Below are 26,414 nucleotides of genomic sequence, written 5' to 3'. Positions count from 1 at the left end.
GTCCTGTTTATGTTGTTTGCACTGTATTTATCGATGTAACAGTGTTTTTTGTGCTGCCTTGTTCACCAGATCTCTATAGAAAGTTATAAATGCTTATTTTGTTGAGTCAGTTGGTGTTTGTCCATCAGGATGGAGGAGAACATGAGCGTGGAGAACACTGAAGAAGTGAAGGTGCTGGAGGCTCAGATCAAGCGTCTCCAGGCTGAAGTTGCAGTATTGCAGCACCAACAGCAGGAAAACCACAAAGACATGACGATACAGTTCAGGGACAAATGCAAGGATGCGCTGTGAGTTTCATTTTTATTGTTAATTTTTAAATCTCCCCTCAGACCCCAGTTTTCAACCTGTAGTATTTTCCCACAATCCTAAAATGTGTTTTTACACTTAGAACACCCAGGTGGTGTAGTGGTGCGTGGGAAAGCAAAAAGTTGTAAACAGAAGTGCAGAACTGTTGTGACAGTAAATTAACAGTCTCTTGTCCATCTCCATAGGTCCTATATATGCGGAAAGAGACAAAAAGGATTGAAGGAGGAGGTGCTGTCCAAGCTGAAAGAGGAGGTGGAGGAGCTGGAGGAGGATCTGCAGCGACAGACGCAGATGAATGGCATCAGTCTGAACAGCTGCACCACAAAGACTCTGCAAAGCAGTACGAGCACAGCTTTCACTGTTTTCTGACATTTTATAGATTAAATGATTAATCATTGAATCAGGAAAATAACCAGCAGATTAATCAATCTAAATAATCTTTAGTTGCAGCCCTAACTCTTTATATATATTGTATATTGTTCACATTATTTACCCATATCATTGCAGTTTATTACCTTGTTCCCGTTCTTAAAAAAATATTTTGTAATTTGAAAGGTACCCTCTGGAGTTTATGACCATGAGTAGCACTATGGAGCAGTGTTTTGATGAGTGTAAATCTGCTTCACAAATATTTTATGAGGAGGGAAATGCATTTATAATGTGGGATCTCAAGGATAAACACTGCGTTTTGGTGAGAAACTTTGAATGTAAACACAACTTTGTTTACAAGAAAACTCCAAAGGGCTCCTTTTAATTGGTCCTCACACTGATGTAATAATGTTCTAACACTGGTGTGATGTGTGTGTCTACTAGGTGGCAGTAAGCTGGTCCAGCAGCTCTGTGTGTCAGGTCACTGCTCTGAGCTGGTCTTCCAGGTGGAGTTTCAGCTCTCTGAGGTCAAGGTGAGTCTTTAGGGGATCTGTTGAAGAGACAGACGGCCTCTGGTTCAAACCACACTTTGGCCACCATTCCTGTTGGTTGATCAAGATGCTCCCTCTGTCACCTCTTACTTTTGCACTGTCCTGACAAGTGGAGTTGGATGATTGGAGCTTTTACCCTTTCTGAATGTATTGAAGTTTTTGGTGTTTAACATACTGACATACAGTTCATGCAGCTCCTCTTTTGATTTCTTTGTGTCCTTTTCAACAACTTTTATCTCCATGTCCATCTCCTTGTACCCATCCAATATGAATTAAGCAAAGTATCGGATGTTTTTCCGCTCTTTGTGTGTTATGTCCACTGTTCCAGTAACTGGGCAAGTATAATCATAATTAGAGCCCAATATTATTGGCCAACATTGGCTTATCACTGATATATAAGTATCAGCACATATGTCAGTCAATAACTTTTAAACATCAACATCAGTATCAGCCTGAAACGTCCTGTATCAGTCAGGTTCTACTCATGATATCCATTACCTAGATGTACCTGGAATAGATGGTCAGATCCAATTTGGTCTGCATGCCAGAGACCTGGTTGGATCAAAGCTCATCAAACAAGACTCCAGCCAAACCCTCAATCTGATATTTTTCACAGTATTAATGGAAAAAGTCAATTAAACTCAACAGCTGTATAGAAGAGCTCTGTACAGGAATATTGTTGGATTTGGATTGAAAGGACATTTAAGCATTCAAACACTTGTGTCCTTTGCTTACACACAATTTATTGTCCAAGCTTTTGGTGAAACAGAGATTGATGGTCTGGATTGTTTTCATTTACTGTACTCTAAATTAGATTTGGGATTTAGACTCAACAAATTCACAGAGAGATGGGGAGAGAGATTGCTGAAAATGGTTTTGCTAATCTGGTAACAAGTAACACACCTTTATGGACTGAAGACGTCATAGAACAGGTGCTAGTGCTTAGTCCAGCCATCAGAGGGCGACAGAGGACCACGTTCAGTGGTTCATTGATGAGGCATCAAGTGTACAGTTTAGAGTTTAGCTGCTCTTCAGACCTCAGCAGCAGCTGTTAGACACACAGAACACTTCAGAGCAAAGAAAAATCACAGTCAGGTCATAAATGTCATGCAGACAGACATATTGGACCAAACTACCTCAGAGGAAACAGTGTCAGTTGAAGTTATGTCCGTGCTGGTGGCAACAGTAGCCTCTCAGGTTAGGATTTCATTAAGTATTTTATGGTCACTCCCACTTATGCTAGATCTTTAAAAATTAGACAATTTAAATATCACCTTTCATTGTTCATTCACAAGAAATATATTAAAACTCTCCTCCAAGTAGAGGTCTGTGTTATTTAACAGTATTTAATTCCACTGCTGACATGATGCCTGAGTTTCAGTAGCAGTAGTCAATTGTCTCATCAAAGAATACGTCTATCAAGGTTATGAATATGACCAGACAACTTTCAGTGCTTGTTTTTGTTACATAGTGCTGTGGACACATTTCTGTCTATACTAAAAAAGTATTGAGGTTTAATACTCATCTTGAGGTGCTACATCAAGGCCTGTTAGAAGCACAGTTTGGACTGTCACAGTTAAACAAAAATGATGATTGACCCTCGACATCAGCCAATGTTGTACATGTAAAGTCACCGGTAAATGTAATTTTATTGTAGTGAGATTCTGTATTATTGTGATCTATAAACCTGCTCCATGTAGGTCCAACAGTCTTCTGGTTTTCATTCTCACTGGACCAACCAACAGAACAGCTGGTTTCAGTGAATCACTCCTCCTTTCTGGCTCATGAAATGTCATTGAAATTGCATATTTCCTCTTAAGTTGATACTTGTTTTGATAAAGACATTAATTATTTGGTTGTGTACTTTGGACACAGAATCATCTTGTAAACACACACTCTCGTCCCCCCCTTTAATGTAGTTTTGATTAATATTTTATTTTGAAACATAATGTGGGCCAGTACAGCTTCCAGTAACATTAAAATGTTTTGTTAGTGTTGTAACCCAATGAAATCAATCATATGTGAGTTATGGCTCCCTAGATATGAAACACCAGCAGCAGGTCTGGATTTCTTGTCTCTTCCTGCTCACTCTACTGTCTTTTCTTTTCATTCTCTTTTGCCCCGATCACATTCAAAATGTAGATAAACGTTTGGAGGCAACAACTGTAGATGACTTTTAAAACTTGCTTTAGCGCTGACTCAAACTCACTGGGGGCTTGCATGGCTTGAAATATTGGCCAGTGAACAACACAGAGTTGTGATGAATGATAAAGAATCAAGCTTGTTTACTATCAAATTAGCCATGTTTATGAAATCAAGTTAGACTCCAAGAGGTCATTCAAAGATCAATTATACTTTGCTAAGCCACAATTTCGATCATTTGGGCTCCACTACCAATGGAACAACATTAAAATCAGAAGCCCCACACATGACATAAGTGAGCTGTAAGTCTCCAGCAGCATGAAATTCTCTCAATCTAATGCAGACCTAAAGCAGATTGACACAGAGTCTGAAATGAAATTTTTGATGTATAGTGATGGTGTGTTTTGTCCTGCAGGAAGGTCAGAGATCTGAGAGGACAATCAGCAGTCTCAACGTGGTGATGGATGCCAGCGACCTGCAGAACTTCAGCAGCTTCCTTTCTGAGTAAGAGCTCACACTGCTGGTTTATGTTAAATTCCTCCCTATGGAGTTCTGCCACATCATCATCAATTATCCTTCTGTCTTTGAGGTGTCACATGTATCTGAAATGAACAACAATAGCAAATGTTTGAATGATCAACCTACAGGTGATAGGTGATTTCTTAGGCTTAAAATTGACCTTAAAGGGGATCTATTATGCTTCTCCTTATTTTCAGTCATACATATAATGTTACGATGTTGGATGTTCATATTAAACAAGGCCAAAGTATCAAATAATGTAAGGTAAACATATTTAGAAGTAATACCTGTGAGCGAAAAGCACCGGCTCCAGACCGCTCTGAATGCTCGATTTCCAAAGGTCTTTTCTACTTTCAGCCCGAGCTGACGTTGGCTTGGGACGAATTTTCTTATGAGAGTAGGAAAAAAGTGTTGCACACTCTGGCTGCATATGCTTTTCTCTTTTTATGTAGATGATATTTCGGCCCTTAGGCCTTCTTCCAGATCAACAATAAGAATTATTGTTATTATTATTGATCTCTTAAAGATCAACAATAAGGATTATTGTTGAAAAAGGCCTAAGGGTCGAAACGTCATCTAAATAAAAAGAGAAAAGCATACAGAGCCAGAGTGTGCAACACTTTTTTCCTACTTTCAAGTCAACTTCCAGTTATTATTATTGATCTCTTCAAGATCAACAATAAGGATTATTGTTGAAGAAGGCCTGAGGGTCGAAACGCCATCTAAATAAAAAGAGAAAAGCATATGGAGCCAGAGTGTGCAATAATTTTTTCCTACTCTCAAGTCTACTTCCAGTGATAAGCACCTCACTACAACCCTTGGTGTGCGTGACTTTTCCATTATGGATTTCTTTATATGGTCATCTGCTTCACGCACAGCATGCAAGTTCACTGCTCCGCTCCGCTAACATTATGGTGTTTTCCATTGTTTTGGGGGTAGTCACTCCGAGCCATGACTTGGGCTGAGCTGACACACTGTGAATGTTTTTCCATTACACAGCAGGACAAAGTAAAATAAGTAGTTTACGTGTTGGAGGTGTGCTGGTCATCTGCAGCTCTTCATCAAACATTATCATCACTGTTTCTGCTTGTACTGTTGCTCCCTGCATTATTTCTAACTGATCCGCTGAACAAAGAGCTCCAAATATGTCCATATGTTGTTGTGTTGACCAGTTTTTAGCGCCACTAACGAAGCTCCACTAATTCGGTGAGGAACATGTTTGATTTCCTTTAAATACTTCACAATAGAAGCCTCCCATTATTTAACCATTTAAACGTTTTAGTTTGAAGCAGTAAATCAGGAAATGTTGGGTTTGCATCAGCAGTAACTTAACACAACTCTGATACGGTTGCCAGAGGGACTGCATAAAGGGCCAGTGTAAGATAAATAAGTTTTTGAACTGTGAATCATGCAAAGCTACTGGAGTCACAGAATAAAAATATAGGGCTGGAAATGAGCATAGTAGATCCCCTTTAATGATGATTGATTACTTGTTATAGTCAACATTAATAAATCAGGGAACACTGATATTTGTCTTCAGTTCAATGAAATTGTCCAACACACAGCACTGACAATTATGTGATGTCATTGGCCCATTGAAAGTGATAAGTAAATAATAAACAGAGTGATTACAGACTGTGAAAGGTGATTCTGTAGTTTGTTGTCTGGTAGTGTAATATTGTACTGAAGTGATTGATGACACAACACTGCAGTCATGGCCACCTCTGCTTCAAACACAAGACACCTCAAGACAACACTGTTCCTATTGGCTGAACAGAGGAATTTGCAAGTCAAAGTTGATCACAGATGAACCTCCAAGCTGGAGATCACACCAAAACAGAAAATGCAGTATTGAAATTGTTAGTTATATGGGCTTCTGTTTGTTGTGAATGACAAGTAAATAAGAGAGAGTGAGACCTTGATGTAGAGATAGTGTATCTGATAAAACATGGGACACACATAATATTGCCAGTGTTTCCCCTATAATAGTATAGGCCCGGCGGGCCGCCAGGCCAACAAGAACCCCCGCCAGGCCAAAAAAAAATTTTTTAATGCCAAAAATAATGCCAAATGCCCATCCATTCCAAAATCAATAGCGTTTAGGAGCCTCTATGCAGCGCTGTTCCAAAATGTGAAACTCTTGATAGCGTTGCTCCTTTTAAGGAATATGGCAGTGCATAAAATGTGGCGAAGCAAGTGAGTGAGTGGTTGAGTGAAAGAGCGAGCAGCAGAAAAGTGATGGTGAATGCGAGCGGAGCAGAGGAAAAGGTTAGCGATAAGTTGTCAGTCTGGCAGTAAATGTACGGTACAGGCTACAGTGTGTCAGTTAAAAAATGCTGCAGCTTGTCAAGACCAAGAAAAGTCACATTTGTGTCCTCAACTGCTGGAAAAGTGAAGCTCCAAAGTTAGCAACAATGGGTTAGCCTAACCTGAACACGCTGAACAGAGAAATAGAAAAATAGAGGAATGTGTAGCTGCTGAGTACCCCTCCATCCCCCGCCAGGCCAAAGCAGTCAACATAGGGGAAATGCTGTATGGCCAAAAATATGTGGAAAGTAGCAGCAGATTGCCTATGGTTTTGAATCACAAGTTCAACTATTACATATGGCTGTAACGTTGAGGTATTCACATGGGCATACATGGGTGTATTGTCACATTGATCAGCAGCCAGATGAATAGTCTGTTAAACCAAATTTAATCATATTTAAAAATCAGATTTAGGCTGACTTTCAAAGACTTACTTGGTGTGTTATCACTGTTGAGTATGGCCTGAATCCCAGTGGCCGGTCTGTCTACTCAGTCCTATAAATGAACCATTAGATAATATTACTGCCAGGATCAAGCTTTTTGTTTAGTTGAATTCAAGTGTTTATTAAAGTGGAGGATTTCCAATTGTAAACGTCTTTCATCCAGCTGAACCTCCTCACATACATCCACTTGTTCTTTCTCTGTCTGCTCTTTACAAACAAATACCAGGCCTCTCTCACTGCAGACAGTTTCACTTGTCAAACACAGCTGTAACTCATTACATTCGTAATGGCTGCATTCCATTTAGGTGTGCTGGCTTACTGGCAACATACCTGTAAATGGACTCTAGCCATCATTAATATTAGTTACACCTGTCCTTTTCCTGCTGTGGCTGTTTAAAATGCCTGAGCTGAATCTGGTCTGTGTAGGTTTACTCAGTGGTGTCTGGAGCTCTAGTAACTATTTCTTCCCTACGAGGTGCTTATTACACTGCAGGGAAAACTATGTGTTGAAAAAGCTAATGGGTTACAAATGACATTACAGCACAGAATCACTTTCAGCCTGCATTTTTAAACAGGCTTGAAAAAATGTTTGACCTTTGCTTCGCTTTATTGGCTGACCCAGTTTGGAAAAACAGTTTTCTTTCATTGTGGTGTAGAGCTGCAATAAAATTAATAGATAGAAAAATAAATTAGCAACTATTAATAATAATAATAATATAATAATAATTGGCAACTATTTTGCTAATCGAATAATCATTTTAATAGTTTTTTAAGCAAAAATCCCCCAATTTAGCTAATTTCAACATCTTACATGTGAGGATTTGAAGGTTTTCTGTGTCATACATGATAGTAAACTGAATTTCTTTGGATTTTTGACTGTTGATTAGACAGTCAAAAATCAGCGAGCTCTAAGAAATTATTATGGGGAAGTTTTCACGTTTTATAGATAAAAAGATTAATTGAGAAAGTAAATCAGCAGACTAATCAACAATGAAAATAATCAGTATTTGCAGCCCTAGTCTGGTGAGGCCACTGATTTTATTTGTAAGTTTGTGTAACAGACAGTTCCCATCATTAAAAATAACTTTAAATGCGGCGGAGACAGTTAAAGGGTTTGTTTTTTAAATCTGTTGTCCTGATGAATCAGTTTGTGAGAGGTATCAGTTCCAGTAGGGTAAACAGTGGGGCTGTAACTTCTCATGAAAAATAAGAATAGCTGTTTGAATTTGGGAAAAATATTTATATTTACTCTGAAATCATCTGTTTGAAGTCAAAATTCATAACATATTTGTAGGTTTACAAAATCCAATGACAATATATTGGCTGCTGTAAATTTTTGGATCCCTTAAAATAGGTTCTTAAAAATTATATCTGTAGTAATATTTCTTGTTACTCATCAGCCGACGTGTAGTTTACACTCATATGCTGATGTATCTGTGATAAGATAAAATGGAATGATATATATCTGCTCTACTTCCAGTATCATTCATTAACACAAAATAAGTTCCAGCTGACGGGTTGAGATGACATGTGGATGTTTGTTCACATTCTCCCGCTCTTGAGGATCTTACTTGCCTTGGCTTAGCAATAAGACACGCTACAGTAGTTACTGTCATGCTTTTTCTCGGTTGGAAAAAGAAGATATCAGGTTTCTTTTCACTGACCAAAATTTAGCAATATTTGAATTTTATGACAGATTTCTTTGCTTATATTGCCGGAGAGATTCTTATGTCAAACAAATCTTATCAAACAAGACTCACATTGTCCTGATGAAGCAAGTTAGCCATCAGATTGACTTTGATTGTTGTGTGTTTAGTCATGAATATTTAATGTTAATTTAATGAAATACTTAAAATTGGAAACTACTGTAAGTTGTCAGGGGCTTTAATACTAAACAGCCTATCTATCTATCTATCTATCTATCTATCTGTCTATCTATCTATCTATCTATCTATCTATCTATCTATCTATCTGTATATATATCTAAATATACACAGTATTATATACATACTGTATATAATATATGACAAAAGCAGAAGTCTGAAGTTCTATCTGCTCTATATCTGAGGCCAAACCACATCTGGATTGTGTGGTGCAGCCTGCAGAATCTGGCAAACAACAGATGGAAAAATACTGGAGATAATGATTCTGACACACTGCTGCCTTTTCCCAGTCTGTGTGTGTGTGTGTGTGTGTGTGTGTATTTTTGTGTGTGAGTTTTACAGTCCAAATCAGACTGATAATCTTTGTTAAATCAATCTGGTCTGAACTGTCGAAGATAAACACTGACACTAGAAGTTTTGTTGGTTATTTTTATTCAGCCGACACATGTAGTTTCCACATCTGTTCTCCTGTCTTCCAGAAGTGGCTTCTTAACTTTGTTAGTATTTAAAGTTACACCGTGGCTACACTGGCTGCATAGTGAGAGCAGTGTGTCAGCTGAGTTTCAGTAGTAGTTGCATGTGTAAGACTGAAGAAAATATACTTGAAGCCTAAAAAGATGCTTCAGGTTGCGGTTATGTGCTTGATACGTGAGCCATTGTGAGGGCCTGTGTAGACAGCTTTTGCAAGCCAAGTGTAGTTTCATGTGCATGTTATCACACAGGATCTTTACACATTTACAAGTTAAAATCTGGCATTAAAAGTATAGTTACATGTTCAAAATGTAAACAAACCCATGTTTACATGGGTTAAAAACTGGGAGCAACCATTTTTCTGTAATTATGCGGGAATGTAGCAAGACCACTTTATTTTTCTTTTGTTGCATTTTTATGTAATGTAACATTGTATTATTGCCCTCCACTTTGTGTCACTTCATATGTGTTTTTCATAAGCCTGACAGACAAGACTGGTGTTGAAGTGAAGAAACTCAGAATACATCCAAATTAGGCTAGTTAAATTTAATTTAAAAATTTTTTCCCCCTGTTTCAGTCCTTCGTCCTCACTAACCTGGTGTTTTTCTCACCTTAAATCCAAGCCTTTCCCAAAACGGTGAATAAATCTTAAATGCTAGCATGCTGTTTTAGTTTGTGTGTGGAAAACATAAAGTTGAGAGGAAGTTTCTGTCACCTCTCTGTGATCACTCATTTAAAACGTCAGTGTAGCTGATCACACAGCAAAACGGTCTTCATTAACCTGTATTCATATTGGAGTCTCAATCATAAAATAATGATTTCATTGGCACCGCAGCACAGCAGTTTGGGAATGACTTGCAGGTTAACATTTAGTGTTTATGAGCTGCAATTAAATCACTATTTGAAAGTCAAGTTGTCTGTCAAGAGAACAGAACAGAGGTTAAGTGGGCTGTCTGTCCCACTCCTTACCAGATTGTTGGCTGTGATGCACAGTTTTGTTGTTTGCCAACTGAAAAGAGGACACAGGAGAAGAAATGTAGCCGTTTTTAACTGTTGTTCGGGTGTTTATTGTGGACAGAGTTTTTATTACAAAAACGACTTGGAAACACTAGTGTAGACGCCCATCATTTTCACATGCAAACAATCTATTAAATATTAAATGACTTGGTGTAGAAGTAGTCTCACTTTTGTCCAATTGTTACTTAGCAGACCACTTGAAAACTCTTGTTGCCTAACTGTCAGCAAGAGACTGTGATGTGGAAACGTTGTTGATGCACTATATCAACAGTGGGCTGGGATGGGCTCACAGGACTCAAGGCAGACTGAATGATGTCAAACTGTCCCCATGAACCTTTGCCATTAAAACACAGTGCTGCTCTTGTCATGTGGGGATCCACGCCAATTGATCCATGAGCCACTTTGACTCTCAGCCTGTGGTTGTAGAAACACTGATCCAAGCTGGCGGGTTTCTGAAGTACAGTTTGTTTTTCCTGCTCCAAACCAGGCTGATAGTGTGAGGCCAAACTGTGCTGAGGTCAGGACAGCAGCAGGAGATATCAGTCAACTCTGACGCAAAAAGGGAGGTTTACTTTCAAGATGCTGGGTGCTTTAAGGACATGACAATATTTACAGTATACGTAGATGAATTTTGGACCGCGCCATTAAACTAGTTGCTATGTAGTCATAAAAATGTATTTCGAATTGAAAGATGAAAACAAAACATTCTCTGGTTTTCTTTGTGTTTGGGGCTGCAACATCCAATTGTTTTATGCACATGGGGTCATTAAAATCAAAAGGATTCAGTATGTTGGGGAGCATGAATATAGTCAGTAAGTTTTATGGAAATCTACCTTTTAGATTCTGATATTTCATATGTAGGCTAAAGTCAATAATTTGACTTGGAAGTGGTGCAGGATGAAGTGTCAATAGCCTTGTTCCAGATTTCTGAAGCACTGCCTGTAGCTCAGATTTTCTTGTGGTGTGCCTGTTTTCCATGTTGGAAAAACAACCTTGCCAATCAGAGCTTTGTTAGGTGGGATAAAGAATTGGGATGTCACTTTCTTTATGTGTGAAAGAAAATTAAAGGATAAGGCTGGTGATTTTCTATATTTTTCTTCTTGTCAACAAAAGTCATGTGCAGAGCCAACCGAAAATGAATCGATCCTACTTACAAGTATTGTGTGTTTATCCAAAGCTTGATAAATCTTATTACTCTGTGCCGTAGACCTCTGTTGTTGTCCAAAAAGTGTTAAAAACCCATCAATGAACCACACTGTTGCACTTGGTGACATGTTCCTTTGCCCTGAAGAGTATGGGCAAGTTAGTTTATTTAGCAACTGCTACAAAGACTAATACCAGCGATCTCGTTTTCAGTCGTCCAAGAGTCATTCCGTGTAGGACAGATGCCACTGTACATGCGTGGGAATGCAGTTCCATTGACAGTAATTCGCTAGCTTGTTGTGCTACATATCACAACCTCTTGACTTTATAGTGATGTCTCTAGTTATTTACGATGTAGTACAAAAATAGGTTTGTTTAATTAATGTGATCTTTTTGGCACAGTTTGCTGCAAACAAACTTTATTGCCTCTTTTGGATAATGAATTAAAAACCACTAAAACTCTCCAAGTCCACATGCCACATTAGAATCACTGCATAAGGTTTTTGCATTGACAACCTGCATGTTTTAAATCAGTTCCACAGTGAAAATATAATTTATCAAACTGCATCATTCAGATCCGGTAAGACCAGATTAGTTCAATTACAATATCAAACCAGGAATCTCTCTCTCTCTGTCTCTCTGTCTCTGTCTTTTTGGTGGTGCTCCATTATATAGGAGTGTGCTGCCATGTTTCCATCAGCTCTGTGTGAAATAACAGTCTCTGGAAACTTCACCCGGCTGCCGTGTAGCCCCGGGCCCCCATGGAAAACTCTGGAAAGCCTTTAACAGAATGTCCCAGGCTCACTCAGACAGAGTGAACCAGACCAAAACATTTTTTTGCTATTGCTGTTGTGACATTTAGCTAATCCGCTTGTTTTTTGTGTGTGAATGATAAAGCATTTGAAGATACAAAGTGTTTGGTTTTTGGACATATCCTATGAATTGTAATACTTTTTTTTAAAGAACCAAACTCTTTACCACTTTAGTTCTGAGTGAAATATCTCAACAACAATTGGATGGACGGACAGTCATGTCCACCTCAGGATGAATTGTAACAGCTTGGTCCCCTGTCTTTTCCTCTAGTGACATGAGTAGGTTAAAATTGTAATTTGTCCGATACTTTGGTCAACCTGCGATGACAGTTAGCTGCTGGTGTGTGGGCCTACATAGAAAAACATGGGTGCAAGTGTTCATCATACGCTCATTACACGCTGCTGATGTGTGTTGACCTTTAGTCTTGGTAAGACTTGTCAACATATCCCGGCTGCAGCTGAGATTTCTGACTGTTTACAGTGTTAATGGATGACATTTTATAGCATGCTCTTGGATTGGTTGTATTAAAACAAAAAGTGCTACCTTTTGGGAGTCATAACTGATCACATTTACATTATATTGACATCTGTTTTTCAGCTCAACAATGCATATGGTCACATTTTGTTTTTGCTATGGATATTTTATTACACCTATACTGATAATTGTAATCATCAACTTTGAGGGGGCAGAACTAATAAATCCCCTTTGGAAAAGTATTTTTATTATGTATGCAAATGTCATTTTAGGGTGGAGGAGAGCAAGGATCTTCTGCTGTTCTTCAGGACTCTAAGGGCTTTCTCAGACAGATGTGACGACCGGCGCAGAACCTTCCAGCACTTCCAGGTTAGTGAAGACACTCTCGTACTGAAATGGATTTCAAACTGGCAACGTCACCCTCACTCATCTACTTTGCATTGTGTTTAATCATTTGTGTGTTGTTGTTGACACATGACAAACTATTTGTTCGTCACAATGAATATGGAGGACCACTCTGGATCTGGCCAGGTTGGTCCTTTCCTCCCATGCAATGTGTTTAATATTACTGATCACATTTTCATGAAACTGGACAGTATTTTGGCCCATTGAGATTGCTGCAGCTTTTCTTTAATTGTTTGTATAAACACGAGGAAACATTTTACACTTATTGCTCAATGACATTGGCATTATTTGTGGGGGACCACATGCATAAGTCCATCCTGAATTCCTTCAATTGGGAGACCAGATGGTCCATTAGTCAGTGTGAGGGCAGTCAGGCCAAAAATGAGAGCTTCAGGCTGGGAATAACATTTAACCTCTGCTTGACCGGGATAGGTATCACCCTCATCTGTCAATGGCGGTACCTTGTTGTCTTGTCCACCTTAGAGGTTGGAGGGTCAAACCAGAAGGTCAGCGAGTCTCTTTGTAGCCCTGAAGGGACTGGCCTCAGGTTTTATCTCCCTTTGTCTCCCTACCTTCAAAGCAGATAAACAGTGTAAGCCTGATAATCAAGTTTAAGAGTAAATTTCATGTGAACCCATGTGGACTCCCAAACCAATGCGTGGAAAACCTTATCAATGCTGGTCTTCTGGAGAAGTCTGGTGAAAGATTATCGCTCATCTTAATTTTCGGAACAGTTAATTTTCAGGCAAGGTAAGTGAGCATAGAGATAAAGTAGCTAGGTGGATGACTGGGTGAATGAGTTATAGTGCCAGCCTTAGTCTGTGTATGTGGACTTTCTTCTGTTGTCCAGATTACAGAGAATATCATTTTAAAGTTAAAAGATGGTTGTCAGCTCTTCTAACCATGACAAAATTACAGTGACACCTCTAAAAATGTGCCTCTTTATACAGAGTCTACTGTTTGTGAACTGCTTAGAATCAGGCTGATGAAAGATTACAAAAATTAAGGTTAATGCAGTGGATGTGAGTTAGTGTGGGCGTGGTAAATATCATGGTGTGACTTTACTGAAGAGCTAGCAGTAAAATGTCAAATAGTAAATCAAGCTGCAGAAGCAATATGGAACCTATTCTCCTGTTTACTTGGAGAATGTAAAGTTCTGCCAAGTTGGCGGGGCTGAAGGAGGATTAACCCACATTTTCCATACTGGCCTGTGTGCTCTAAACTCTTATTTTGCTTTACTTGCATTTTCTTCAGTGTTATTATGGAAAAAATGTAATTCCCATTGTAACTATTCTGCTGTAATGTGGGAAGTGCTGTGTATGCTGATTTCCATGCTTTAATGACACACAGACATGAACATGTGCCTAGAAGATTAAACAAATAAAAATATAAAACACAATCCAGGCTAGGAACCTTAACATTAACCATGACATTAACCAACCAATCACTGTTTCACAGGGCTAGTTGGGTACATACCAGTTACAAACCACAAGCATTTACAAGCATGTGGCCAATTATTGATTGCCATCCACTGTGGACATATTAGTGTTAGATATCTCTGCATACAGATGCACAAACATCACATCACAGACTCAACAGTCAGTCATGGGGAATGGAGTAATGCAGTTAGTGTTTTTGCTATGCTATTGGAAGCTTAAAGATGGCGACTTTGTAAAGACTGACAAATTAATAATGATAGCTAAGACTGGAGCGCCGTTCTGTCTATATCTGAAAGTCAAACCCATTTGATGAAAATATATCATCAGTATTTGTTTTTTGATTTAACAAACATTTTTGATAAGGATCCCATATATTTGGACATTAAAAAATTATGATGAATATACCGTACATACTGAGCAGGACATTTTACAGTGTAAAAATGAACTAGTCCATGTTCTCTCTGTGCACAAACTACGTAAGGAAGACATTGTTTTTTAAAACACCTCAAACATATCTATGACATTCCTGTACTGATATTTATTGGTATTGATTGGATGACATGTACGTTGATTGGCATGGGAGGTCCTTCAGCGGCAATCGCAATGAGGGCGGCTGCTATTGAAGGACTGAAAGTAAACCAAATAACCTCAAACTGTCTTCATGAACAGTCTGCCATGATCAGTATCTTGTGAAGTTCTTTCAGTGGAAAACTTTAGTACTGTGGGGTGTAATGAACATTTCAACCTGTAGGGGTTGAGAAGGGCTTGGAATATAAGGTGGATGTTGAAGTTGTGTGTGGGGCTTGAGTTTTCATGCTTTGACCGCAGGAGTAGCGGTCCCATGGCTGTGTTAAGTTGGATGTATTGTTCTCTGTTAAGGGGATACGATGTAGCCATGGTGAGTACGTTTATACTGTAGGTTCCATTGCTGCCTTGTAGCTGACATGCATCTCGTTAAAAATGTAACTACACATCGGCTTTATGGGGATACCACATAGATCGGTCAGCTTGGGCTGCTTGTGTTTTCTCCTGCAAGTTTTTGATGCCAGTGGAGATTGCAGACAGTGAAAACAACATTAAGTATGTAAGACTCAGTTATCTGCTGCTTTTCATAGACATGTCCACTGCAAACCTTCTGGTCACTATGATCACTGCTCTCTATGTCAGTGAATGAAAGGACGTAAACACAACAACTGCAAGCAAGCCATAAGTCTATGAGACATAAGAAATGAGACAAGGGCAACCTTCCATTTGTCACTATTCAGTATATGGCAAAGTGAAGGACACAATATATAAACTATAAATATTGAGTTTTGTGGTGGTGCTATCAAGGGATAAAATCCAAAGCTAAACTATTAATAAAAAACTATGCTGTAAATATTTACAACTGCACTGCCATAACCACCGCTACAACCCTGTGCATCAAGTGTAAATCCAACCTTTTTTTGCCAGAACTTATACTTTAGGCTTAGAATTAACACTCCCTACATGTGAAGCAGACTCAAACAATGATTCCAAACACATTTTAATTAAAAAAGTTTAACTTTATTAAAACATCTTAAACAAAAAGCCATGTCACATACACATCTTCCTGTACACCACTGTCTTATTCACATAAGTAATAATTTCTAAAGTAAATTTTATTACTGGAAGGGAAGAGTTAGGGACACAAGCAAGACATTTTAAAAGAAGACAAAATATAGAAGAGTAACTTTCACATTACTATAGTTCATAGATACATTGTTCCCCAGTTCACTTTAACTGGAGTCTATAAATTAAAAAAAGTAAGTGATGATAGGTCACACAGTACTTAAGAAAGCCTGCAGGTGGATAAGTTTACATGGTCATTGCCCTTATGGAGAGTCATTTAATGGTATAATTAAAAGTCAAATTAATTCACACAATGGCAAAGCCAATTGTGTTCATTTCTAGTCATTTTTCAGAGACATTTGATGAAAAAAGTATTTACAGACTATTCCTGCTGACATTTCAAGACAACCTAATGATAAGATTTCTGAGTTAGCTGGGATCAACAGTCTGATATGTAAGAAATCTCCAAGCAACATACAATTCATGTAATGAGAAATGCTCACAATGTTCATAGGCTCCTTTAAGTGCCATATTAGAAACTTTTTTTCACTGTCATGTTACAAGCTTCAGTTGAAGAAAATAAGACTAAGAATCAACCTGCACGGATCAAGTATTCCTTTTTTATGACTGAAAGTACTTAAATTCTGTTTTATTCCTACTGACACAAGGATTTTGTAAAATATTCACTGCAAAAATACTATTATTGGGATGTGGTTTAGCAAAAACATCTAAAAACATTCCTCATTTCTTACATTAACTACATTAACATTTTCATTCAGTTGTGAAAACTTTTGATATTGTTGGAATGTGTTCAGTTCAATGCCAGCCAAAGTCTCACATTCACTACTATTAATGCTTATAATCAAAATTTGCAGTTCAGTCATATATTATTGTTGCAGTGACGTCTGTCCAGATGGAATGCCCCTTGAGTGAGATGAAAACTGTAATCTAAATTTGCAAGGCTATAAAAACATGTGGGTCCGCAGCTGTTGGACATATTTTACTTGGTGTGGTATTCTGAAACATTTTGTTGTTAATTTAGTGTAAAATCTTGAGATGAGAGATTTTACACTTGTTGAAGATACTTGTTTAAGTCTGGAAAAGCAGTAAGGATATCTGGAAATTTGCAGCAATATCTTGATTTTTTTTGGGGGGGGGGAATAATAGTTACTTATTGCAACAAAATACTTATTTTATAATTCATTTCACAAAGACTGTGAAAACATTGACCTTTTGTGTTTTAAACTAATAGTAATACTTTCAAGCAAACCTGTTGGCTTTTGGCTGCAGGTGTGTGTTAGTTCAATGTCACAAGCTGTCTGTGTAGATTAGTTTCATTCATCCAGGTACCACAGCGTCAGGTCGAAATGAAACGATTAATTGGACTGTAGTTTTAGAGGTGCTGACGCTTCTCCACTCATTCAATGGGTTACGTAAGTTCTACTGGCATGAAAAAGACACTCAGAAGGCCCCTCACCTGTGGTGTCTTCTGAGCAAGTGGCCTAAACCATTTAGGCCATCTGCCACTTACAGTCCCAGTGTCAAGGCCTCAGTATGCTTCAAACAAAGTGTGTCAAATCATTTAATAGCATCTGAAGCCCCATTTCAGATGGCTGAATCAATGGCTGTGTTGGACAAGCTTTGTACGGAGCAAGGCAATCAGGTGCAGCCAGGATGGGGCTATGATGGCAGGCTTTTCAGAACAGGTAGAAACACTTGACTTAAGATGGGGTCAGACGAAATAGTTTGTTTGGAGCATATTGAAGACTTCACACATCTTCTTGGATGGTTTTGCACCAATTCATGTGACTCTGATGACTCTCAAGAACTCTCTTGTGCAACTTCTTGCAGAAGTTTAAATGCCTGATACGCCCCACCAGTCAGTAGAACTGATGAAGGCCATTAGATAAGTAGAGAAATGCCTTCAATTCTAGACCTTTACTTTCATTTTGACCTGACAGTGTCAGAAGCTGTTTGTAGGTTTACTGAAGTAAAAATGTTGACACCTTTATCCCAATCATGGGACCAGTGCCCCAAAATCCAGAACGTCGCGGTATCCCCCCAGCACTCTGTTGTGGGAAAACTGCTCCATCAGCATCGAAGGGGCTACAGTAAAGTTTCTGCCTCCTCAGCGGTACCGTCCGACAGGCAGTACCTTCATACAAGTGAAGCTGTCAGGATATTTAGACAATACCACGGGGTTGCCATCCATACGGACCTCACTGAGGCTTGGTCGTAGGTAGTAGGTGTCATTGGACCTACAGAAGGTGTCTGTGTTGACCTCAGTGATGTTGTTGTTCTGGAGGAAATGAAAATTGAGAATATTGAGAATGTAACAGAGTAACATCTTAGCTGACAGAGTCATCCATCCTCAGGGCGTGTAATACTGTAATCTTGATGACAATCTCACTAAACTGTGGCAAAAATTTATGAATGTAATCCATTTTAAATTAAATCTATAACACAGTAACTTGTATAGCAATTAGAGGATGCCAGTAGTTTCTGAAGTCAATTTATTCATGTTTATTTTGTCAGTAAAATATACAAACCTGTAGATGTAAGATCCTAACGCTCTCTGGGATGTGTGGAACAGCTTCCAGCTGGTTCTCGGCCAGGTACAGGTTGATCAGCTTGGTCAATTTCTGTTAGGGGAAAAAATGTACACAGTGGAGACCCAGTTCATTAAACAGTTGTTTTTAGTTGTGTATTTGCAAGTATACTGTATACAGCATACCCGACTGTAATGAACACACTGTTTAAACTAGATATACTTTGGGAATAGTAGTGACAACAGTTATATAGATCTGTTAATATCTTGGGAGTTTTCTTTTTGTGAGTGAGATGAAAAGATTGATATCAAGCTCACGTTTGTCCATTAAGTATGAAGCGAAAGTCTGGATGTGGTTATCTTAGCATATACACTCACTAAGAGTCACTAATTAACACCTTTTGGGCGGGTGGTCCCGTTGGGGGACGGGCAATGGTTGGGGAAACTGGAGACACTGCACAGAAGTACTTGGTGGATGTAAACTATTGTTCCTCAACAGATAGTTGCAATATGTGATTCCCCCTTAAACCACAGACTTCAATCTTCTCATCTTACTCTTGAAAATTATTGTATTTCCCAAAATGTTAAGCTATTGAGCTAAATAATTAAGATGTATGAAAGCTCTGCGGTAAGAAAATATAGGCTCCATCCAAGCTTTCCCGTAATCGCTTCTTATAATATGTTGTACAATAATCTAAAGTGTTGTTGCATAGTATCTTGTTGCATGTTGTATAATATTTGCACAGAAAGGAGATTCACAAGACAGGATTTGGACAGCCAGTCTTTATCTTCAGCATGAAGAAAGTGAGCACAGCTCACATGGCTCAATGTCCGTTTTGGTATTTCATTGAGGCTTTAGTTTATTTGTTCATATCTCTGCAGACTACTCGCTAATGATAGATAAATAGTTCTGATCATTTATTAAAAAAAAAAAAAAAAGCCTTTACTTGCCCCAATCCCTATCCTTTTAGTTTAGGTTGGGACATATTGAAAAAAATGAGAGATGATGTGTACCTTGAAAGCATTAGCTTTGACACCCTTGGTTTTGAGGAGATTGTTGTTAGCATTGAAGGTTGTGAGTTTGGGAGGGAGCATAGGAAGTTTGACCAGTTTGTTCTCAGCCAGAGACAATTCCTCAAGCAGGGGTAGCTTAGAGAATGCCCCGTCCTCAATCTCTGAGATGAGGTTCCCCGTCAGGTCAATCCTTTTCAGAGTCACTGTTGACAGATAGAAAAAAGACTGCTGTTATTGTTATACCACCATATAAATGTTGCAATACTTAATGCATGTTTAGCATTAAGTATTGGTATGTTTTAAATACAGTTTACATTTACATCCATTTGGCCATCACTAACCTTAGCACCTGCAGGTTTGAACGGTCTATTTTAGGTTAACTGGTTCTTGTTCTTTCACCGTTCAACCAAGTTTTAGAGACATCTGTCAAATTGTTCCACCAGTATTTTGTCCATCTGCAGACGATTGCAGATCTCTTACAATGTAGTACTATTTAAAGACCAAGATGAAGACCAGATAACCAGCTGACTTGTTTGATCAAGACACTATTGAGATGGACAGCCCAAAAATATTTTGTAGATGTATGTTTATGAACTAGTCTTCTTGGAGAGCGACTTTTGGTTTGTTATCAATCCAGCTGACAGAGTGCAGCCACATGGGCTAGTGTCTTTGTAAAGTTGCCACCCCAAATGCATCACATATGCGGTGCTTCTAAACTATACAAATTACATGTGGGCACCATGGATATCTGTACAAAAATACAATTACATGGCAATCACTTAAATAGTCGTTGAGCCAAAACAAAACCAAACATGTCAACCTCATAGTGGTGCTAGAGGAAAAAATCAGGGGATTACCATAGTCAGTATGATATATTCTACTTGGACCACAAAATGTCATGGCAATACATCTAATAGTTGCTGAGATATTTCAATCTGGACCAAAGTAGTGGACCAACCTACTGACACATCACCAATGTGACTAAAAGTAATGTTCCTGACTCCATAGTGTCTTTTTATTAGACTCGTCTTTCAAACTACACACATCCAGTTTGTAACGCAGGTTATAAATTGGTATTCTCTAAAAAGCTGAGATTTTCCTGATTGCATAACTATGACACAATCATGAGTTAGACATTATACAACTGATTTCACAGGTTGAATAGGACTAACTATGACTTATCTTCACTTGTCCAAGTGATGTAGTGCCCCTTTAAAATCAAACAGCTATACAAGGGCTTTCTCTAAATAATAAAATGCAGTACAGAATTTCAATCTGGAAATATTTTTTCAAAGAACAAGACAACTTATCTGATCAGGCATTTGGCACCAACTTTCAGTCTTTGATAACATGGCTAGTCAGAATTAGTTGGCCAATCAACAGATTTTGGTGGAGACAGTTTTCAGACTTACCAATGTCAGCAAAGTCTTTGGCGCTGATCTTTTTGATCTTGTTGAAGCGGGCATACAGATAGGCCGTCTCTTTTGGCAGGGTGGGAACAGAGGTCATGTCTGGACTGACCTCCTCACAGTACACTGAGCCAGTCAGGCATACACACAGCAGGCAGGTGGGCAAGTCTGTAATACAGAGGCACCACACAAACATCAAGCCTTCGTCAGAATAATCTGCTACCGTTTTGTTTCCATTCATGTCAATGGGAAGCTGTTGCAAGCAAGATGGAAAACTGACTTGACTACTGGAACCAGCAAATTTTTGGCACTTGTGCTATCAATCGATTATCAAAGTTAATTAATTTTCTTTTGATTAATTGACTAGTCATTGCAGCTCTATACAAAATGCAGCAACGAGACTACTCACTGATACTAAGGAGGGAGGCTATGTTTCCCCTATACTGAGTTCTCTCCACTGGGTCACAAGTGAAAGATGGAATTAATTTTAAGATTTCTATTTGTTTTTAAATCATTGCATGGACTGGCACTAGCTTACATCTCTAATCTCCTCAGTTCCTGTTCTACATTTAGACTCCTCAGATCCTCTGATCAATTATTCCTTGTTGTTCCAAGTTCCCAGTCAACGCCCAAATGTGACCCAGCTTTTTCCTTGGCTGCTCCCAAACTGTGGAATAGTTTACCTCTCACTGTCAGGTCTTCAACACCTATCACCACTTTTAAATCCTGGTTAACAGACCCAGTCTTTTACAACTGCACTTCAGTTCCTTTAATTATTACTATAAATTTAACATTTCTTTGATTTTGTCTGTTAGCTACATACTTTCGGTCAACCCTTGTTTTTGTTTTTGTTTTAAATGTTCTCTACAATACATTTGACTTGCCACTCCTTGCCTTGATGTGACTATAACTAGGAGCTTAGCTATTAGCTTTCACGTTCAAGTTTTCCATAATTCACCACACCTACCCTAACGTAACCTAACCTAATCTAAAGGAACAAGTACTTACGTTATTGTAAAACCTTGGTAAGCACAATAACACTATTTTGATGGGAGTGAGTTCCCCAAACCCTACAAAAATGGTCTTTGACATACATATTATGAAACACACTGAGTTTTGGTAGTATGCCTCAAGTCTTTAGAGGTAATCACCCGGGCTGTAATTGCTGTTTACCAACATGTGCTCCTGAGTTCAAACCCAACACAACCCTGACTAACTTGTTCTAAGAAATCTGTAGTTTGTCTTTGACTGTCTTTTTCAGACCCTCAAACCATAAACAAATGGTGTCAAAGCAATCTTAAACAATTTGCCTGCAGTTTTAAACTTCCTTTATCAACTGAATTAGCTTCTCTCATGTCTGCCCAGAGGTAAACAGGTCTTCCTCTTACCAGAGACATCTCCTCCCTCCGAGATTGGACCGTCATCAGGTTCATCAGCAGGAGGCAGCGCCCTCTGCAGGAGAAAACACAACCTGTTCATATACAGTGGCCTGCTCATTGAGTAGAGCAAAACATAAACATTACCAAAGTTGGGAAGTCAGCTTTGGAAATTTGCTTACACATTGTAAGCATATATTTTGGGTAAGAATCAAATGAAGATGAAACAAAATTATATAAATATCCTTACTAAATTGCACATGTAAGAGATTAAATACTAAATTAATTGTTCTTCAGTCAGTACAGTTAAACAAGGTGGTCAGGTTTTGGAGAGGTTTGATATGATGGTTAAACTGGATAAAATAGTGACAGTTTAACAGCTTTCCCTCACAGCCACAAGCATTTAGACCGAGGTAAAGCCACCACTTTATTTGAAGAATACAGTTTACGCAGTAGTGACTGTGGCGATATTAAGTCTTACTGTTATGAATCATTTGTATATGCAAGGGTGGTAACTGAACATTATGTTAATTATTATAGAACAAGAACTTTAGTCAGATGCTGTTTGGTCTATTAAACTAAGGCTAAGTGGGCATTCAGACAGTAAATACCGCTGTGTACAAAAAGCAGACAAGGGTTTGTGTTGGTGCTTGCATATTGCTTCAGCGCAGGTGAGAAGATGAAATACAATCCAGTTTGTGTAACAGGTCCATGATTCTTAAGATTTAGACACCAAAACACTGTACAGGAGTTAATCCTATGAGGCAGAATTTTCCAACTCTAGCCCCTGCATCTGGTGTCCCACTGTGCCAACACAGTGGTCTGAGTTGAAATTAAGAGGAGGATGCAATTTGTGGCATAATTCTGCTGTCATTCTCAACACACACTCCGTTTATTATCAACAATCTGAAATTGATTCCCAGGCTATATTGGCAAACAGCCAATGTCTATAGCAGTCCACATTATGTTTTTGCAGCTGGCTACTGGTGGACAACTTTCCACAGCCTTAACTGGTGCAGTGTGCATGATTCTAGTTATTTGTCAGCTGCAGTGTTGAAGAAATAGTCTCTTTTTTTACTGTGTGGTATGACTTTTTGATTTTCACTGTTGTCCTGAGTTGCTGGCTCTGATATCTGTCACTGATAATCAGCTCTCGTGGATAAGCATCACTGCCTGGTCAATTCATCTTTCAGAAATGCCTTGTACTCACAGTGACCCATGATCAGGTTTTATAAAGTAAAGCCTGTGTAACAGTGTTGTAATGCTGTCATATAGGAGCCAATAAGAAATAGGTTAGTTTCAAGGTTTTGTACATTTTTAGCCCATTACCCCAGAAGCTTTGAGACCTTTGCAGGTTGTGATAAATTTCATCCTTCATCCTGAGGAGTTATGGGCCTGTGGACAGCTCCTGGAAAATTCACATCTTTGGCTGGGTAGCTTGGATCATCAATAAGCCATTCACCACTAAGCTCATGAATCTGAAAGGTTATCTGCTGGGAACTAATCTGTCACCAGTAAACACATAGCTAATCCAAGCTGGAATCCAACATCTACTGGTCTAATGGTTGGTTAGTTTATCCTCCATCATTGAGACCTGTGTCCAGTCCCCTTGAGTGGCTGCAACCAATCAAAGTATCCCTAAGCAAAATACCAACCCCAACCCTGCTGCAGGGTCTCTTAACTCAAACCAATCAAAACGAGGAAATATGAGGCCTGCCTCTGAAGTGTCTGGCACTAACAGTCTTGTATGAAAAACAGCTGGTCCCAAATTAAGTATTTACTCATTAAAACTCAAGTTACATTTCATAGACGTATTCTCTTACACTTATTTCTCTCCCAACTGTTTTCTGAATTGTTTGTGGGTTTTTCACTTCCTGCCAGCATTTCCCCGAAGGAGGAACCAGACCAGAGTTTGGTTTTGGCTTATCCAAATATTTCTTGAAGAGGTTAGTGTGGTTAGTCGAGGGTTAGCGTGGTTGATTCAGGGTTTGGTCGGGTAAAATAACAGGTTAGACACAGCAAGGTGTTTGTGTGTGTGTGTATTGAAACTGTGAGCATGATGAATGAGGACGATGGTCAAGTGCTAACAGATTCTGTCATTACCAAGTAAGAAAAAACAAATTAAGTGACTAAACGATGAAGTGGATTATTATCTTTTTGAATCATGTGGCTGGATTATGGATCTTCAAATTGCCAACTATTAAACATGACTTAAGTCCTCCCATGGGGATTGGCTGAGTCTAATCTTATATTTTATCTTATCGCTTGTTTTTAAAAATCTTTTATGATCTTGTCTTAAACTGTCCCTCTAAGAGAAATTTGTTTGGTCTGACCAAAATCATGGTGTGTGTCCATGCTCGTATTTACTGTAACATAAGCAGAATTATTTTTTTTCCCTTTTCATTTAATTCGATACACAAGATGCATATTTTTTATTTGTCTTAATGAATTTGTCTTTAAATCACCATGAATTATTATGTAACAGTGACCACAAGTGTAAAGATTGTCTTGACATTGGATTGACATTGGACTACTGCAGTAAATGTGCTCAAGCTTGAACAAATTAGTAAAGTTAAGTATACTTTTAGTATACTTTTAATAAATGCATTTATGCAGTTATTTAAGGGAACATTTTTTGGCAGAGAGGCACATTGTAAATAATAAATATTCTTACCCTAGCCCTCCTTGATTTCAAATGCTCACTGAAGTATCTGTTCAGCTCCCTGCCAGGTAGAGATCCCGGTATCAGCTGTGAGTCCTGGTCAAACCTCCTGGCCGAGGCAGCCACCAGCCACGGCACCAGCATACAGGTGAATAACAGAGCCTTCATGCCGTCCAAAGCAGTGTGACACTGACACACGAACTTGCCTTAAAGCCTGAGTTTGGGTCAGCAGATGCTCTCTGCTACGAGCCCCTGTCGGGATGTGTCAAATGACTGTATTTAAAGGCTGAACCAGTAGCTTCCAGCAGTCTCTTAAAGCAGAATTTATAGAGCAGAGCACTTAACCCTTACCTGACCACCCACCATCCATCTGCCGGGAGAAGGGGAGAGAAACACACAGACAATGGACACAGAGGCAGATACAATAAAAGAAAAAAAAAGAAGCAAATATGAAAAAAGACAGATTCAAAGAGAGAATAAAGTGTTGATTTTTTTCTGTTAAATGTCACTTAAATGTGTATATGAGAAAAATAAGCACAGTAAAACTGCAGTGAAAGCAGAAAACTGAAAGTTGACAACCACAGTGTGAGTGTGTTTTGTCAGGAGGAATGTCTGTGGTCTCTGCCCAACCACTCAGTAATGACTGGTAATAACCAACCTATCTTTCATTAGTCTGGATGAGTGTTTTTTTTAACTTCACTGGCCCTGTTCTTCTCTCAGCAGTTGGTCAGAAAACACATTTAGCAGCAGTTAGACAGACATTGATTATAGGCTGGAATTGATGTGATGACTTTGGAGTGACCAGTAGTTGAATGTGCTGTTCTTTCTGGATGGTTCCTCTGATGTTTCATCTTATGGTTGATTTTACTCAGTGGCTAGTTTCGTCACATTTAGCTTGAGGGAGGGTTTTGTCACCACTTAAGATTCTCTCAAGCTGTCCCCTGAAAAGCAAATACGCCTTCAAATTATCAACCAATGACATATGTATTGGAAAAGAAATGCTTTCTCAGCTAATATGAAGACAGAACAATTGAACTTAATGTGCATACATAGTTATACAGACAAAACTAAAATGCAGAAAGTGTGTGATACAGGACTAGTTTTATCCAAATGTTGTAATTTGCATGGTTCCCATGAATCATCATAAAGTCCTTTTCACTTCAAGGTCAAATACTGTCTTTAAATATTTAGAACTTTATATTTAGAACTTTAAGAAGGAATACATTCAATATGAGCTGTGGTAGATTGGTTGAGTGTGTTCCTGTTTTTTGTTCAGTCTTTATGCATTATTTAAGCATTATCTCATGACTGGCTGTTGTACATTGTGATTATATCATAGCTAAGGGGCATTGTTCGGCCTGATGCGCAGTGGAGACAACCCCCTTTGCTGTGGTATGATCACAATATACCACCGCGAGGAGTGAGATATTGCTTACCAAATATTACAATATAAAAATTATAGACACAATCAAATGAAAACAGTTTATTAAATAACTGCCTGTCATTGCTATGCAATGTTAGTAAACTGCTAAA

The 26,414-nt window shown here is 38.6% G+C and overlaps 2 protein-coding genes across 4 annotated transcripts in view; one reads left to right on the top strand and one right to left on the bottom strand.

Annotated features, from left to right (window-relative positions):
• Positions 1-26,414, top strand: part of cenpp (centromere protein P) — a 116,312-nt gene that overhangs the window by 618 nt on the left and 89,280 nt on the right. For 2 of the 3 annotated variants that reach the window (XM_067586439.1, XM_067586440.1), the window contains exons 2-6: positions 129-287; positions 492-646; positions 1,120-1,208; positions 3,784-3,872; positions 12,711-12,807. In XM_067586439.1, the coding sequence (XP_067442540.1) occupies positions 130-287; positions 492-646; positions 1,120-1,208; positions 3,784-3,872; positions 12,711-12,807 (588 nt within the window). In that variant the 5' untranslated portion in view covers position 129. Of the gene's footprint in view, positions 1-110; positions 288-491; positions 647-1,119; positions 1,209-3,783; positions 3,873-12,710; positions 12,808-26,414 lie in introns of all 3 variants that reach the window. The other variant, XM_067586441.1, reaches the window with a different exon arrangement.
• On the bottom strand, positions 15,806-25,337 carry ogna (osteoglycin, paralog a). Its single transcript, XM_067586437.1, has 6 exons — positions 24,894-25,337; positions 22,232-22,295; positions 20,847-21,011; positions 19,435-19,637; positions 18,422-18,514; positions 15,806-18,171 (listed from the first exon to the last, which is right to left on the bottom strand). Exons 1-6 carry the CDS (start codon positions 25,047-25,049, stop codon positions 18,001-18,003), a joined length of 852 nt encoding a protein of 283 aa, XP_067442538.1. The 5' UTR covers positions 25,050-25,337; the 3' UTR covers positions 15,806-18,000.

The sequence above is a fragment of the Thunnus thynnus genome, chromosome 4 (genome assembly GCF_963924715.1).
Source record: "Thunnus thynnus chromosome 4, fThuThy2.1, whole genome shotgun sequence".
NCBI lineage: Eukaryota > Metazoa > Chordata > Actinopteri > Scombriformes > Scombridae > Thunnus > Thunnus thynnus.
The sequence above is the reverse complement of the archived record's forward strand: the minus strand, read 5'-3'. Positions and strand labels throughout refer to the sequence as shown.

What these genes read in the sequence shown, in the direction of transcription:
- ogna (XM_067586437.1), bottom strand. Translation starts at nt 25,049, where the DNA reads ATGAAGGCTCTGTTATTCACCTGTATGCTGGTGCCGTGGCTGGTGGCT. An exon ending in TGAAATCAAGGAGGGCTAGG is followed by an intron (nt 22,296 to 24,893) that starts GTAAGAATATTT and finishes TTTCTCCTGCAG; the next exon opens with AGGGCGCTGCCTCCTGCTGA. An exon ending in TCAAAGCTAATGCTTTCAAG is followed by an intron (nt 18,515 to 19,434) that starts GTACACATCATC and finishes TTCCCCTAACAG; the next exon opens with AAATTGACCAAGCTGATCAA.